At 44.6% G+C, this 15,543-nt stretch overlaps 1 protein-coding gene and 3 long non-coding RNA genes across 4 annotated transcripts in view; 2 read left to right on the top strand and 2 right to left on the bottom strand.

Annotated features, from left to right (window-relative positions):
* The first annotated feature begins 615 nt into the window (after positions 1-615).
* On the top strand, positions 616-3,861 carry LOC140656156 (uncharacterized). Its single transcript, XR_012043997.1, has 3 exons — positions 616-677; positions 1,525-1,607; positions 2,598-3,861. It is a non-coding gene; the product is annotated as an uncharacterized lncRNA (long non-coding RNA).
* Positions 1,558-9,299, bottom strand: LOC140656154 (uncharacterized). Its single transcript, XR_012043992.1, has 3 exons — positions 9,051-9,299; positions 5,571-7,227; positions 1,558-1,851 (listed from the first exon to the last, which is right to left on the bottom strand). It is a non-coding gene; the product is annotated as an uncharacterized lncRNA (long non-coding RNA).
* Positions 9,300-9,634: 335 nt separating this feature from the next.
* TLNRD1 (talin rod domain containing 1) lies at positions 9,635-12,782 on the top strand. The gene has a single exon (XM_072871495.1). It carries the CDS (start codon positions 10,938-10,940, stop codon positions 12,003-12,005), a length of 1,068 nt encoding a protein of 355 aa, XP_072727596.1. The 5' UTR covers positions 9,635-10,937; the 3' UTR covers positions 12,006-12,782.
* Positions 12,783-14,234: 1,452 nt separating this feature from the next.
* The window catches only part of LOC140656155 (uncharacterized), a 48,165-nt gene continuing 46,856 nt past the window's right edge, over positions 14,235-15,543 (bottom strand). The window contains exon 9 of the long non-coding RNA XR_012043996.1: positions 14,235-14,791. This is a non-coding gene — a long non-coding RNA (uncharacterized lncRNA). The remainder of the gene's footprint in view (positions 14,792-15,543) is intronic.

Below are 15,543 nucleotides of genomic sequence, written 5' to 3' on the forward strand. Positions count from 1 at the left end.
CGGGGGGTGCGGGCACCCTCCTCCTCCGCGATGTCGCACCCCGGCGTGTGACGCGCTGTCCCCACACAATGGGCCGCTTCAGGAGGCTCCCGCCCAGCCCCGGTCGGGGGCCGCTCTGGGTGTAGTCCCTGCAGATCTTGGCCCAGTTTATTGAATGAAAGATGGACGTTGTGGGTTGTTGGTGGTTTGTTGTTTTTTTTTTTTTCAAAAGACGTGTGATGGACCAGCCCCTGGAATATAAGCTATGCGATTTCTTTTTGTTGCCTTTTTTAAAGCAGGATGACAAGTATCTGCGTTTACTAATCTGGGGGATAGGAACTGGGCCCATTGCACTGAGTCTTCTGATTTTAACTAGTATCTCAGCAATACTAGGTTTTTAGAAGACTTTCAAAAAGAAAGCTGTTTTGTTACTAAAATACAACTCCAGACCATCTGAACACCACAAAAAATTAAGATACGGCTTTTTCTTTGTACAGACTACTCTTCTGTTATCCAAAACAAACCAAATTATACAGATTGATGTCTGCATAGCCATATTTCACTCTTCAGTCTTCATTTTTTCCTCATGGAAGCTGTTTTAATTATAAATAGCACTGTCTTCTGTTTTGCCTTTTAGACTTGGGCTCCAAGAAGTTTAAACTTGGGACTTCAAGGAAGCATCACAGTAACTGCTACTGGTAGATATTAATTGTGGTCAGGCCAATTCGCAAACAGGGTGCTTTTCCATTCAAGTGGAAGCACTGAAGGGAGAACAGGTTCAGAGCAGAGGAACTAATTCTATAGAGTGAACTCTTCAACCTCAATTCTGTTACTGTATATAGTCCTATAATGAACTAACTAGGAGCCCACTGCCTGTATGGGCACAGCATGCAAATACAAAACAAAAGCAGTGAGTAGGCAAGGGTGTGGGTTCGGGAGGCTTTCTGAAGCCCAGACTAACTCTTGAAACGGTAAGATGCTGAAGGGCTATGTAGTTTGTGAACGCCAGGGAGACATGACACTTGAAGCAGCAGCTTGCCAAGTGCACGCATAGCATGAGAAACAGCAGAGGAGGATGTGGGATCCAAGATTTCAGCACCCTGATAAACAACCAGCCTGGTCTGCAACCTCCATACTGAGGGTTATCGTTTTATAACATTTCAGACATACTGCCAGTGTGCCTGAGAAACAGGAAGCAGTTAGACCATTGCTATTCATGGAGCTTGTTAAATGTACAGTAACTGAAACGGGGTTTTAGTCAAGTACCTTTCACAAAGCTGTCCAATAACTCACTAATGAGCACATTTGCTCAGTGATTTCTCATTAAATATAATGAACATCAGGTATACTATATCAGATTGCCCTGATTAATGAGGTTTTACTGAAATATGTTTCTGGTAACTTTTGTTATTACTGGATCATGTGTACATTCACTGGGAAAAAAAAATAAAGATTCAATTTTGGAATGCTAGACTTACAGCATAAAATATTTTCACTGAATTTCTACTGGGAAATATTTTCTTCAATTCTGTTTTCTCTTATTAGAACAAACCAAGCCAACTTTGACTCTCTTTAATATCTGGTGCTACATTCAGATGGGGATCTCAAAAGTAATCCAGTTCCCTTTGGTAAGTGAACAAGCTGTTCAGTATATCCAGCACTGTACCAAACAACACTATGCATTTCCTTGTCATGCATATAAAAGCTTTAATTTGAAAGGGAGATATTTTTCATGCTTGGCTCTGACCTTGCAACTATCTCTGTTCAGGCAGAATTCTGTGTCCAGGAAGAACTTGTTCAAAGCAGGCTCTTTGTGGAGTCAGCTGCAGGACAAACACCTGTTCAGCCTCTCTCTGTACTCCGCTGTTCTTCCTTCCCATGCAAGAAACAAAAGCAATGCAGCTAGAAATATGTATCACTGATGGGCAAATTAAATCTCATTTTCTTTTTATTGAAGCACACTGTGTTTTGTTCAGAGTATCTACAGAATCATACCAATATGCTTTTTATAGCTGAAGCATTTTCATATTCCTTAACTTTTTATAGTCCTAGCAGCTAACACTATTACGATTACAATACAGAACATGTCCAATAATAGATGGCTACTTTCATTATAGATTCTAAAAGTAAGGTGTTTAAGGCTTTATCTCATAGCTTAAAGTCCCATCTAGTCATGCCAGGGAATGTCTGAAGCTGAGGCTGTCATTTTTACTTCTGCAACATGCAAATTTTATTAGTAGTACTTTCAGTTACAAAGTTATGCCTTATCAGAAAGGCAAATCTACCTCCCCCTGTTGATGTAAACTGTTTTCATCATTGAGTAAAGTTGAGTCAAGCTGTAATATGAGAGGATTCAGGATGCTCTAAATTTCTGTTAATGAAGTTTGGGATTCTCTCTTTTTTTTTTTTTTTAAATATAACCTGCATTTTGGGAACTATATTTATGCAAAATATACTTCCCATACCATTATTTCTTATGAGTTAGGAGAAGAATGTGCATACATTTTTAGCTGCCAAAAGCTCTCTCAAGTCTTTGTTGGTGGTGAGTTTTTGTGTGCAGTTTTCTATTCTAAAGTGGATTCTCATTTGTCACATTTTACTTTTCTTTGCAAATACAGTACAGTAGGGTCTTAAAGTCTGTCCCTTGACATTCCTTGGAATGAAACCTTGGAAAGAACAAAGAACTTGACTTCATCAAGGAAAGGGCAGCACCTTCTTGGAAGGACGTACAGACAATTATGAGATTAAACTAACAGGATCAGAAGATCAGCCCTAAGCACGCAGAAGGGAGAATGAACATGCAAGGGCTACCTGCTATCAACACATGCCATGTCTGGAAGAATTAATTCATTTTAAGAACTCTACTAATACAAAAGGATGTTTAATACTGGCTCAGATGAATGAAGTGTTGCAAAAGGCAGCCTTTTAGTGATTACTTTGAATATCTCAAATAATTGAGGTCTGGTGTACAGCTGTGCTCTTTACACAGCCTGATAGGCATTAGAACTGCTTTTGCACCTACCGGCTTAGTAAAGGACCAGGACAATATTGTGTTGAATAATACAGAAGACTTGCTGAGTAACAGATCCCAGAAAACTTGAAGCAAGTTTTGAGATGACCCGGCATTCAGAGTATTCTTACCCTGTTTCAAAGCAGTCATACATTTTACAGAATGTCAGGATATTCTGAATTATTTTCAGTAAAACATTCAAAATTAATGTTTTCATAGGTCAAATTATCTTAAGTACCCTAAATGTTCCCCTGCAGAGACAATCTAATGCATGAGCTCTCATGCAAAGACAGCGCATGTGTTAATTCAGACCTCTGAATGCAGTCACATTCGGAGAAAAACTTGAAGAATCAGACCTGAACATATTATCTTTAAAAACAACAAGAATATTTCTAAATCTCAAGAAATAGAAGAAAATATGCTTTTCAATACTGTTACTAGCAGCAAAGCAAGCAGAATATGCTGTCATCTAGAGCATAAACATTTGAATGATTCAGAATAATTTCAGTCCTCAAATTAATTTCAGGCCTAAAGCGAGCACACTCACTTGCCATCTATTAGGACAATGCAGATTTTTGTTCCAGAGCTAGTCAGACCTTGAATTCCTGGGTCCAATTTGAAAAATTAAGTCTTTAATTCAAAATTCTGCCAAATTAGGGGTTAATTATTGTGATTGGGACATGAAATACTGACTCAGGTACTCACCTTGAAATTCAGATTCTGAATTCAGTTTTTACCACAAAATAAATCTTTACCCTAAATTTATGTTATCCTGTGCATGTGCATTTTATAAATTAAAACATTGACTGAATTGAGATGTTTGACAAATGACATGTTAGCTCTGTATCATTACCTATCTGATCAGGTTTGGGGAGGGGGTACGATGCCTGACTGTCTAGTCAGCTGCAATAAAGCTATACACTGTAATCCTTACATTCAGAAACACCACAGAATGTTCCTGTTAATACTCATCTTACTGCAAAATTTGCTACAGATCTGTGCTGGTTAAAACTATGTACTGGTTACACAATTTAAAGTTACCCTATTAAGAAAAGAATTACATTAAATCAATGTCAAAGAAGGTTTACACAGTTCCCACAGGAATTCCATTTATAGTCTAATTTCCACAATCTAAGTGAAATTAATTTTGTAGTCCCAATTTAATTTTAGGTTTACAGGTCAGTTTTGGCACCTACATCTAATGTAAGTAATACATTACACAAACTTCTGATGAATTAAAGGTGCTAGACTTAAACCAGTAATAATCAACAGCTCTCCTCATAGAACACACAGGCACAATGAGAAAAGTGTAGGATCAGAGACTCCTATGAAAACACCTATTAAATTTCTCTCATGATATATATTTAAAAAAAAAAGGAGGGGGGTGGGGGAACCCAAACCCTTCTGTAGAGTATTACAGCTGCAGTACAGAACATACTACCAAAAGCGCAATTCAGGAAGGGTGGGCCCTTGCGCATTTTGTTCAAAAGACTGTGTTCTCCTTTGACCTCAAAAAAAAACCCAAACCCCCAACGCAAAGAGTCTGAAGAGAGGGTCTTGGATTCCTGTTTATGCTGGACCATTCTTATCAACAGCATTTATCACTGTTCCATGAAGTGCTCCTGAGTTTCAAGCCAACCGACCTACAAACCTGGCCCTTCTTGCCTGCTCCAGGGAGGGACAATGGACACAAGCAGCTATGTTGCACCTAATGCTCTCCTAGGCGCTAGCCTCATAAAACACGAGGTGTGGGATGGATATCCGTATGTGTAGATGGTAGATAAGAACATGAAGCAGAAAGCCATTATTAGCTGTATCAACATAAAATATGGCACAGCCTTCCATGCCGTGCAAGAGGAGTTTTGTAGCTGCATTTTCCTTTTCATAAAAATGTCTCTTTTCCTTGTCAGTGTATTAAATATCCATGGTAACAGCAGGGGACAACCAATCGATTATATATGGTAAGTGGTGAAAACAAGAGTACAATAAATTGTGAATAAAAGAACAAAATAAAAAACACTTTTGCTGTATTATCTTTCAGTTGAGCAACAGGAGCTAACCAGTATTTTAGACATAACTGGTATTTATGTCTATTTACATTGCTGGTATCTATGTAATTAATTTTTTCTTACCTTTGATATTGTGTTTTTAACTATGCCGTATTTAAAAAAAAAAAAAAAATCAAAACACCAAGGTTAAGCCTGTCTGCGAAAGCCCACCTATTATTCTAAAAGCTAATTATTTATAAACAAAATCATTTTCAAAGAAGAAAAAACAAAACTTGTGGCTGTGTTTGCATTTTGCTGTCGCAAGTGACCAGTTAACTGTTCCTCCAGATCTCTAGCTGTCTTTTTTTGCTACACACAGACCAGTTCTCAGGTTGCGTCCCTAGTGTAAAAACCATGATTACCTCTGCAGACCTGAGACAGACCTAGACCTCGCAGTTTTAGTCTCTCATGAAGTAAATGACTCTAAGTACTGACCACAAAACACTTACTTAGCACCTAGCCATTTAAGACAAAATAGATCTTAAAAACAATAAACCAGTCAACACACTTGCCTTTCCTTCTGCATGACTTACCAGTCCTTTGCTGCAGAGAAGGCGGCCCAGCTTCTTCCAGCCTCTTCTGCAAAGTCTGTCTGGTTAAATTATTTCTTCCATCGGTCTCTGCCAACTTTATCCCCCTCTGATTTTTAGTTCTCAGCCTGACAAACCAGCTGCATCCCTCAGAATTGGAGCTATCATCTTGTAATTACCACCTCATGGGTTTAGTCACATATAGCTGACACAGGGGAACCACTGAATTGCCTTTTCTTCCTTCATCAGCTAGCTCCCTATTAAGTTAGATTGATACATCTATACAGGAAAGTAATATAAAGTAGTATAACCCATTGTATAGTAACTTCCTCTCACCAACCTGGCCACATACAGTGTTCATAAAATTATTACAACTTGGTATTCTTCAGCTATTACTCAACACTGGCTACATTGGCAAAAATCAATTCCTCCTTCACAAAAAAAGATTTTACTAAGCAATAAAAGGGCCAAGTCCTGTCAGATGATTTGGGAAAGAAGAATTCAGCCTCCAGTTTCTCTTGTACTAAGCACAATGCAAAATAAAGATCAATGTGACGAAAGAAGAGCTCATACAAGTAAGCCAATCTTCTGTACACTACTAAGCCACATTAAAAAGCCTTTTAATCCCTTCTATCTGACAATGCCTGCTGTTTTGAGCCCCAGAGAGTTATTTCATTCAGACTCTGTCAGTGAAATCTTTTTAAAGCCACACACGGCCACCTGATTTTCATGTCTTCTAACTCCGTACACCAATTCACAGAGCTGTCCAAGTCCTGCGGGTCACCTTTGGACTCAGCAGCCATGAAATAAATGGGTATGCACACATTCTCCTTGAAAGAGACATGCGAAAGACTTATGAAGGAAATGCCCACCCCAAACATCACCAAGTTTCCTCCTAAACTACACAGATACATCTACTGGACCTTTAAAGCATGTAACTAGCTCATCCTCAATTCTACTCAAATTACTGGACCCAAGAGAATCTGTCTTCAAGGCTCACTTTCACAGTAAGACTATGTGTTGATGGTCAAACAATAACCATGGTAAACCCAGACTATGAGTGATCTTGAACCTAGCCAGGCCAGGTGTACTTATGAAGCAACAGCGCAGTGTGTAGGAAGTATCTAACAGGTTGCTGCTCCAAGAAATGCCTCTTCCATGGTGAAAATGACCAATTAAGGTGGTATTTTCTACATCTTTTTTGCCAAACAGCAAACCAAAAGCCATGGTCAGGTTGCTCTTTATCACACATTTCATATATAGAAGAGCTGAACACCCAGGGCTGCTACTGGAGGAAAATGACATTTGGCAGTGACTGCCTTGCAGACAGACTACCCACAAGCAACACCTACTACATGGCAACAATTGCCAGTTTTGCCCCTTGCTAATATTGAGGCTGATAAGCACTGGATTAGTCTTGTGGACGGATTAAAGGCGCTCAAAGAATATTTGCTTTATATTATAGCAGTTACTAAAAGCTTTGGTGGCCCTGTCAGCTGCTAGGAAGTGCCATGGGTTATGGCCTAGCTGTGTTTCTGGTGTGGGCAGCTCGGAGGAAGGCTGGTGGAGGAGGCACAGCAGGAACTGTCCAAACCAAGGATCTCTCCACATTGTCTTTGGGGAATGGCACAAATCATACGGAGCATCATGGCAGCAGCATCTAAAAATGGAAAAGATTATTAGGTCATTTAACACCTCTTCTAGCCAGGGGTGAGACCTACGTTTTTCTAAAATGAAATCTTTCAAACCCTAATTAAATGTAGTCAATCCTCATTAAAAATAAACTAGGTTAATATTTATGAGAGGCATTCCTCATGCTGCATAATATCTCACTGCCTCATTTAGGGACATACCTGGAAATATTTTGAAATACAATTCAGAATTCAGGCTGGCTTCTGCAGCCCATTGATTTTTATTTTTCAGAGTATTTGGAAATCATTCCCATTTATAGTTTCAAAAATGAGTTGTTGGCAGTAAGCCAAAATTGTTTAGGCCCAAATCATGACCTTCCTTTAAACTGCTATAATCTGACTCAGAATCTGAAACAGAATTTCCCTTACACTGTTTCTGTGAGGAGGGATGGGTGGAGAACTGCCATTATTTTTGACACACCCAAAGACCCATATCTGCCCCTTTCCTCAAGCCTGGCTCTACAGCAAGGGTTTCCCCCTGCTCCCCAAGAGCGTACATCCTGTTAACCCTCCGATTTCACATCTGTACTCATCCTGCTCACGTCCCTCCCTACAAGTCATTAGAGAAGGCCAAGGGTTCCTCCAGCTAATGGGTGAGAATACGTACAAATAGACTTGTCGGAAGCTCTTTGAATTTATGCAATCTGTTAGATGGACTCTGTGCTAGGACGTTGTTGGTTCTGGCCTGCAAGTGAGCAGTCCGGTCCAATTTTAATTTATATCAAGGTCACTTATAGCCCTGCAGTAGTAGTACGAATGTAGCAGGACGTTAACTGTGAATTGGGACAAATGTATTTCTGGATTTCTGCAGCCTGCTAAATGCGTTGTAAATGCCTAGAATTAAGAGGCTAACTTAAAAAGGAAAGACTGATTGAAAGGAGCAAAAGAATGTTATTATTTAGCTGCAGCTTAAGCTGCAGCAAAATATGTAACAAATGTAAGATGTGGTTTCAACATGGACTCTGATTATTTAGGATTACATTGATGGAGATACTGCAAAACAGCAGTGAATCTGATGTGTGGGACAGGAGAATATTGATACATTCTCGTCACCACCATTTACCAAACTATACATGCCCTTTGGAAGCATCCCGGGCAGCATTAAACCCATCTTCGTATAACTTGTTCCAGCCCAATTACTAATTTTATTATTGTTTAATGGCATTTACTTGAATGCCTCAGATTTACTGATCGTAACTTCTTGCTTTTGACAAGAATCATCTAATAAAGTTCTTGGTGTGCTGCAGAATGGAAACAGGCCAGAGGAGACAGTGTTCTTTGCAGAGGCTTTCCGTACACAGTTAGTGTCAGTAGGTTTACATTTTCCCTGCTAAATTCTAACAAACGGTAACCAGTCTTCAAAAACACTGGTGGAAACATGAGCGAAACATACCAAGTTCATTTTCATTGGTTTAAAAAATGGTTCAAGACCAGTGCTGAGGGAAATATTTCTGTGTAAAGAAAGATGCAGTAATATCCCATACCGTATTTACAGCACCAATTATGGCTAGCAGGAGGTTGGGCTTTTTGACTAAATCAAAGCAAAGCCAGTCTAAGCCCCCCGCTGGTGTAAGGAAAGCGCGCTGTCTTTACCACAGTGGAACTGTCTTTGATCCGTTACCGTGCCGGCTGAAGTAAGGAACGGATTCATCCACCTGAAGCCTGACAGTCCGCGAAGGGCGCTCGGTGCCGCGGCCCCGGCGCTGCTGCCAGCCCGCTGCCCTGCGCTTCCCTGCGGAACCCCGCCGAGCGGTGACAGGGACGGGAGTTTTGACCGGAACGTCAAACTTACCTGGCGGGCTGCCCGGGGCAGCAGGCCTGGCGGGCGCAGCGCGCCGCGGGAAGCGGCACCCGGGACGCCTGTGCCCGGGCGGGCTGGGGCGGAGGGCGGCTCCTCAGTTCCTCCCTCGGCATCTCCTCCGCCTCCGATATCCGACTGCACGACGCGCTCCCGCCCAATCGGCGGCCGCGGCGGCCGCACCAGCCCACCCGGGCTGAGCTCATCCGGCTGCCCCTCTCCGGCTCCGTTTCACTTTCCTCCCACCGGCCTCTCCCCCCCCGCGCTCACCCCCACGCCGTCATTTATTTATTCATTCCGCCCTCTTTAATGTCTCCCACCTCCCCGGCGGGGCCGGGGTTCTCCTCAGGCCGGCGGGGCAGCGCGCCTCTGAGGGGGAGCGGCGGCCGTTGGTGCCGTTGGCCGGGCTCTGGCGCGGGCCCGCGGTGCCGGGCGGGCGGTGCCGGCCGCGGCACGGCGCTGCTGCCCCCTCCGCCTGGGAGGAGCGTGAGGCGGCGGGCGTGGAGCGGGGCGGCGGGGGGAGGGCAGGATTTAAACCAAGGGCGGTGACACCGCACAAAAGATTTCGATAGGCTTAAGTGAGGTTACAGCAAAGGCAACGGGGAGGGGGGAGCCTCCCTCAGAGCCATGCAGCGTCTGGCTGGCAGATCCGCCGCAGCCGCCTCTTCCCAATAGTTTGTCTGAAAGCCTGAGAAAGGGAATTTAAAAGAAGATTTCCTACCCCCCCGTCTTTTTTTTTTTTTTTTTTTTTTTTTTTTTTCTTCCCTGGGAGTTGGCGACTCAGACAGAAAACATGGCAGGAGGAGCGCAAGGCCGGGCGGGTCGCAGCATCCGCGGCTGTAGCCCGGAGCCACCACCCTTGTTTGCGGGAAGAGCCTAAGTTGGTGCGGCGGCGGCCACAGCAGGAGCCGGGCGAGGAGGGGCCGGCGGCGCCGAGTCTGCGGGGCCCTGGGCGAAGGGGCAGGGACCACGGCGGCGGGGAGCGAGCTCGCAGCGGCCGCGTGAATGATCGAGGCAGGAAGGAGTGAGGCAGCGGCAGAAGGAAGGGGAACGGATCCCGCCCGCCCGCCCCCAGCACCCGGATCCGGTGGATCTTTCCTCCCCCCCCCCCCCGCTTTCTTTTTTCTTCCTTCCCCTCCCGCGGTCCCCCCGTCCCGGTTCCCCGCGGCGCCCCCTCTCCCCTCCCCGGCCCGGCGGCGGGGTGCGCGGCGGGGCTGTGGCGGCGCGGGGCGGCGGGCGGGCCACACCCTCCGCGGCGCTTCCTGCGAGCCGGCGGCGCGGGGCCGCGGCGGGCGCGCCGGGGGCGGCACATGGTGCGCAGCCGCCGCCCCTCCGGCCCTTGCGAGCTGCGCCCGGCTGGCGCTCGCCGACCGGAGGAGCCGGGGGCACGGTAGCAACTTGGAGGGCTGCGCCCCTGCCCCAACTCCGTGCGACTGCTGGGCGTCTCTGAGGTATTCCGTCTCGTAAAGGGAACTTTGCGCAGGATCCCGCAGCCGGGAAGCCGGAGGAGGTTGTGGAAGGGAGGAAAGCCAACGTGCGAAAAGGAAAAAAAAAAAAAAAAAAAAAAAAAAGAAATATATTTTTAGCTAAACGATGCCGGAACGGGGCCCGGGGGCTCCCGGCGAGCGCCGACCCGCCGCGGGAGCGCCGTAGGAGCGAAGGCTGGCGCCGGAGCGGGGCGGGCGCCCCGGCGGAGCTCGCTCCCCGCAGCAGCGGCAGCCCCGGCGCCCAGAGCCTTTTCTTGCCTCCCGGCGATTAATGGAATGATGTTGCGGAAAAGGCAGAGCGATCCTGCCGGGCTCAGTCGGGACTGCGCGGGCGGCGGTGGCAGAGGCGGTGGCAGTGGGGTAGCGAGCGGCATGCGAGTGCCCCCCCAGCGCTATGGCTAGCGGTGGCTCTGGCAAGTCCAGCAGCGAGGTGTCTGGCGGCGGAATCCCCAGCAGCAGTTCCCTGCAGAGGAAGAAGCTCATCTCCATCTGCGACCACTGCAAGATCAAGATGCAACTGGTGGCTGATCTGCTGCTGCTGTCGAGCGAGACCAGGCCGGTGAACACTGAGAGCCTGTCTGTCTTCGGTGAGTCCTTCGAGAAGTGCAGGGACACGATCATTGCCAGGACCAAAGGACTCTCCATCTTGACCCATGACGTCCAGAGCCAGCTCAACATGGGACGCTTCGGGGAGGTGGGAGAAAGCCTGATGGAGATGGGGGAGCTGGTGGTCTCCCTGACCGAATGCTCTGCCCACGCTGCCTACCTGGCTGCAGTGGAGACTCCAGGGGCCCAGCCTGCTATGCCTGGCTTGGTGGATCGCTACAAGGTGACCCGATGTAGGCATGAGGTGGAGCACGGCTGCGGGGTCTTGAAGACCACCCCTTTGGCAGATATGAGCCCTCAGCTCCTGCTGGAGGTTTCTCAGAACATGTCCAAGAACTTGAAATTCCTGACAGACGCCTGCGTGCTGGCCAGTGAGAAATCCAAGGATAAATTTGCTAAGGAGCAGTTCAAACTCAGTGTCAAATGTATGAGCACCAGCGCCTCTGCCCTCTTGGCGTGTGTCAAGGAGGTCAAGACTTCACCCAGTGAGCTGACCAGGAACCGATGCGTCTTGTTCAGTGGACCTTTGGTGCAGTCTGTCTATGCTCTGGTGGGCTTTGCCACTGAGCCCCAGTTTTTGGGTAAAGCTGCCACCATTAATCCAGAGGGCAAAGCTGTGCAAACTGCCATCCTAGGAGGAGCCATGAGTGTGGTATCTGCTTGTGTGCTCCTGACCCAATGCCTCAGGGATATAGCCCAACACCCCGAAAGTAGCACCAAAATGAGCGATTACAGGGAAAGGTTGAGGAACTCAGCTTGCGCCGTCTCGGATGGTTGCAACCTGTTATCTCAGGCACTAAGAGAAAGATCTTCACCCAGGACTTTACCGCCAGTGAACTCCAATTCTGTGAATTAACCCCCACATCTTCTGTTTAGATCCCAGTCATTGCTAAAGGAAAATAATATCCCACCTCCTCACCCCTTTTTTGTATACCAAAGAATTTGCTTGGATGAGCCCAATCCTTTGATTTCATGTGGTGAAGAAGCAGAACAGCATTTTCAAACTATACGTACTAATAAAGGTAGCCAGTTTTGGCTTCTTTTTATTTTACTTTAAAGTCAAGCAAGTATCTGTAGATAAATTTTCCTTTATTCAGCAAGGTCTTCACAGAAATGGTAATAACAACTGTTTAAAAGTTTTTAATATTTGGGGAGGTGGGGGTATCTTAAAAAAAAAAAAGGAAAAAAAAAAAGCTTTAATCGCGCTGGGTGCGGTTTTTAAAGTTTGTCTTGTCTTGTCTTCCGAAATTTCCCTTCTAAATTTTACTGTTCGGTTGTGCAGGAAAAAGGTTACCTCAGTTCTCACTCATTTAAAAAATGAAAAAAAAACCAACAACACATAGATGATGGATGTAGCTACTATTTTGTTTGTTTTTGTTTTGTATGACTTTTTTATTTTGCATCAAGTGTTAGGTTAGAAGTGCATTTGGTGTGTAGGAGTGGAAGGACTGGAGGTTGTGATTATGTTTTCCATGTGTTGATTTCCAAACTGGGGGAAAAGCTACTGTGAGTGTTTAAACAAACAAACAAAAAATTACACTATAACAAAAGTGATTTTTAATTTTTTTCCAATGTCAGTTTTTATCTTGCATGTACTGGAGTATTTATTTCATCTATTAAAATGTTATGTTTCTCAGATGTCTTTCTGTGAATCTCTTAATACTTGAATAATTGAACAACTAGGCCTGTTTGCATTGTATGTCATTTTCCCCAGGGAATGGGTGGTACAAATGTAACTGTAGTTCTAGACAGCGGCATACAGGCTGCAATTCGGTTCTTTTATTTTCATAAATACTGTCCCTCCCGCAATACCACCCCTCCTCCTCAGGACGCCTCTGAGAGAGATACTCCGTAGTTGTATTTATGGAAAGCTGGACAGTGCTGCATGCATTGGGATTGCTCTAGCTGCAGAGTGCTGGCGGCTGCTGCAGCAGGACATAGGCTGGCTTTGTTTGTCTTTATCAGCATTCTGTGTTATCTTTCAGAAGTTTGTGTATTTTAACTCTTGCAGATGTTGTGGGCCATCTGTGTTAAATTTGTGAGTTTCCATATTAATTTATTAAGGATTTCTTGAAAAACTTTACCCTGCTGGAGAGCCCTGCTTGTTCCGTGTGTCTGCTTAGGAGTGTGAAGGTTTGCCGGAGCAGGCCCTTTGAATCCTCGGAGGTTTGTGTTGGAGCTCCTCAGTACAGATTTCTGTCAAAGTAGTTCTAGTTTGATGTTGCAGATAACGGGAAAAGTTTGCTAACTTGTGAGGCCCAGTCCACCGCCAGTTGAATTCCTTGGGAACTGTGAGTGGACCTTAGGGTAGACTGCAGTAGTTCCCGTAATGGCAATGATGATTTTTTTTCAGCCTGGTCTTTGTGGACCTGTGGGGTCTGTTGCCTTCTATATGTTCCACAAAAGGTACATAGAAGAGCAGGTCTTCTGGCAAGGAGGCTTTGTTTGTCGGCCCAGCTCCATTGCATAACTGGATTTTTTTTTAATAGGTCTGCAAACTGAACCATGTTGAAAGCCATTGGAGAATGTACCTTAAAAATGTTGTTACCATGGTTTAAACCTTTACTGTGCAAGTATTGTCCTATTTATTCCTTTGAAGAAGTAAACCTTTTGGGTTTGGATATGGAACAGTCCTGGAGTAGTGAAAAGTCTTCCTTTTATAGCATTATTATTTCTCTTGCACGTGATGCTTTTACTTAATTTCAAAGGGGAGTGAAACATTACTGGGTAGTGAACAAATACATCCTGTCAAAGGAGATACAAGCTAAGCTTATGTATCTGTATCTTCAGGGTTAGAAAAAACAAATTCCTTGACTTAAGTACAGTGGACCCCAGTATTAGGTTTTGTTTATTTTTAAATGAAACTTTTCAGTGAATTGTATGATTAGGACTTCTCTTTGTGAAAAATCGGTCCAAGCTACATTCCTTTGGGGTATCATTTTCTCACTATGTTATCTCAGATGCAATATAACCCTAACAGTATATGCTGCAGAGGCATGGATGTCCGCATCTATGTGGTATAAAAGTTCCCTCACTGTTTTTTCACAAATAAATAAGTACATACAGACACTCTTCTAACTTTGACTTAGGTGCCTTCACAGGTATTTCCTCAGAGGCCCTCTCGCATGTGCATGCACACGTTTTCCCATCTGGATGGCAGGAACAGCTGTAGGACTCTGGAGGGATTTGTAGGAGGCCAAGGCCATCTACAGGGAGGTCCTGTGCCTCTGTAGTGTTTGTGGTTGTCTGCTCAACTATCCTTTGTATCTCCCTCCCTTGTAGCATGTCTCCGTGGAAGCCAAGACACCGTCCCAATCACTGCAGTTGCACTGAAGGGAAGGAGGAAAAAGGGATTGTAGCAAACGTAATGCTTTCAGGATGTACTATCTTCTGTGGCTGCAGACAGGAGGTGAGGAACTGGCTCCGCCCTTCCTTTGCCTAGATCCTAGATGGTGCAGAACTTCGTGTGGGACGTGCGGAGATGGTGCTGAGGAGGCTGCAGGGCAGTGCTGCTCGGGGAGGGTACAGGTACTAGGGCGGCGTCCTTTAGCTCCGGTTCTTTTAAGTTACCGTGACCTACATTTGCGAGGCCTCCTTCCAGATATAAACCAGAGGGTTCTGGAGGGCAGCTCTGCAGCATGTCTGACAAAAAAAAAAAGTAGCGTCCCACTGGCTCTTTTGATGTTTCTACTTAATTTTTGGTGCTGCTGAACTAATTAGATTCTTTCTGATTCATTTATACATTATTGAGGTTATATGGATCACAGTGCAGCCTCTTTATTACCTCTGCATATGAAAGGCAATGTATTATTAATGATGACAGTGCCGATTTTTGTTGTGGTAAGATTTTGTTTTAAGCGGTTTAGTGCAATTTTTGTTTCAACAAGGATACTGCAGATTCTTCCTCCCTTTCTGATTATATTTTGAAGTGAAGTACATGCATACATATGCAAATAAGTATGTATCTTCTTTTTCCTTTTTTAACACTGAAGGAAACCAAACTGCTCTAGATCTCCTTTTGCTTTTCAGGTGTGTGGGTTTTATAAAATAAAATGTGAAATGGAGCCAGGCCATGATTTTAGTTACCAGGCTGATTAAAAAAAATATATACACAAATGGTAAATTCACCAAAGTAACTTACTGTAACATTTTAAAATAACAGTAATTTTAACACTTCAAAATGTTCAATCATTTCTTTCCAGAGTAGAACTCACACAGAGGGAACCATGCGCTCCCTGGCCTCAGCTCAAGAGAGTATCTGTCAAAATCTGTGCTATTCATATAATTAGCACAGCAAAGTTCAAAAAAAAAAGGCTTTTGATGCAAACAAGTACAACTTTTTATGCACTCTGAGTAAATGATTAACAGGAAAAACTATATATACATATGCACAT

Source organism: Ciconia boyciana, chromosome 8 (genome assembly GCF_034638445.1).
Source record: "Ciconia boyciana chromosome 8, ASM3463844v1, whole genome shotgun sequence".
Lineage (NCBI taxonomy): Eukaryota > Metazoa > Chordata > Aves > Ciconiiformes > Ciconiidae > Ciconia > Ciconia boyciana.

What these genes read in the sequence shown, in the direction of transcription:
- TLNRD1 (XM_072871495.1), top strand. Translation starts at nt 10,938, where the DNA reads ATGGCTAGCGGTGGCTCTGGCAAGTCCAGCAGCGAGGTGTCTGGCGGC.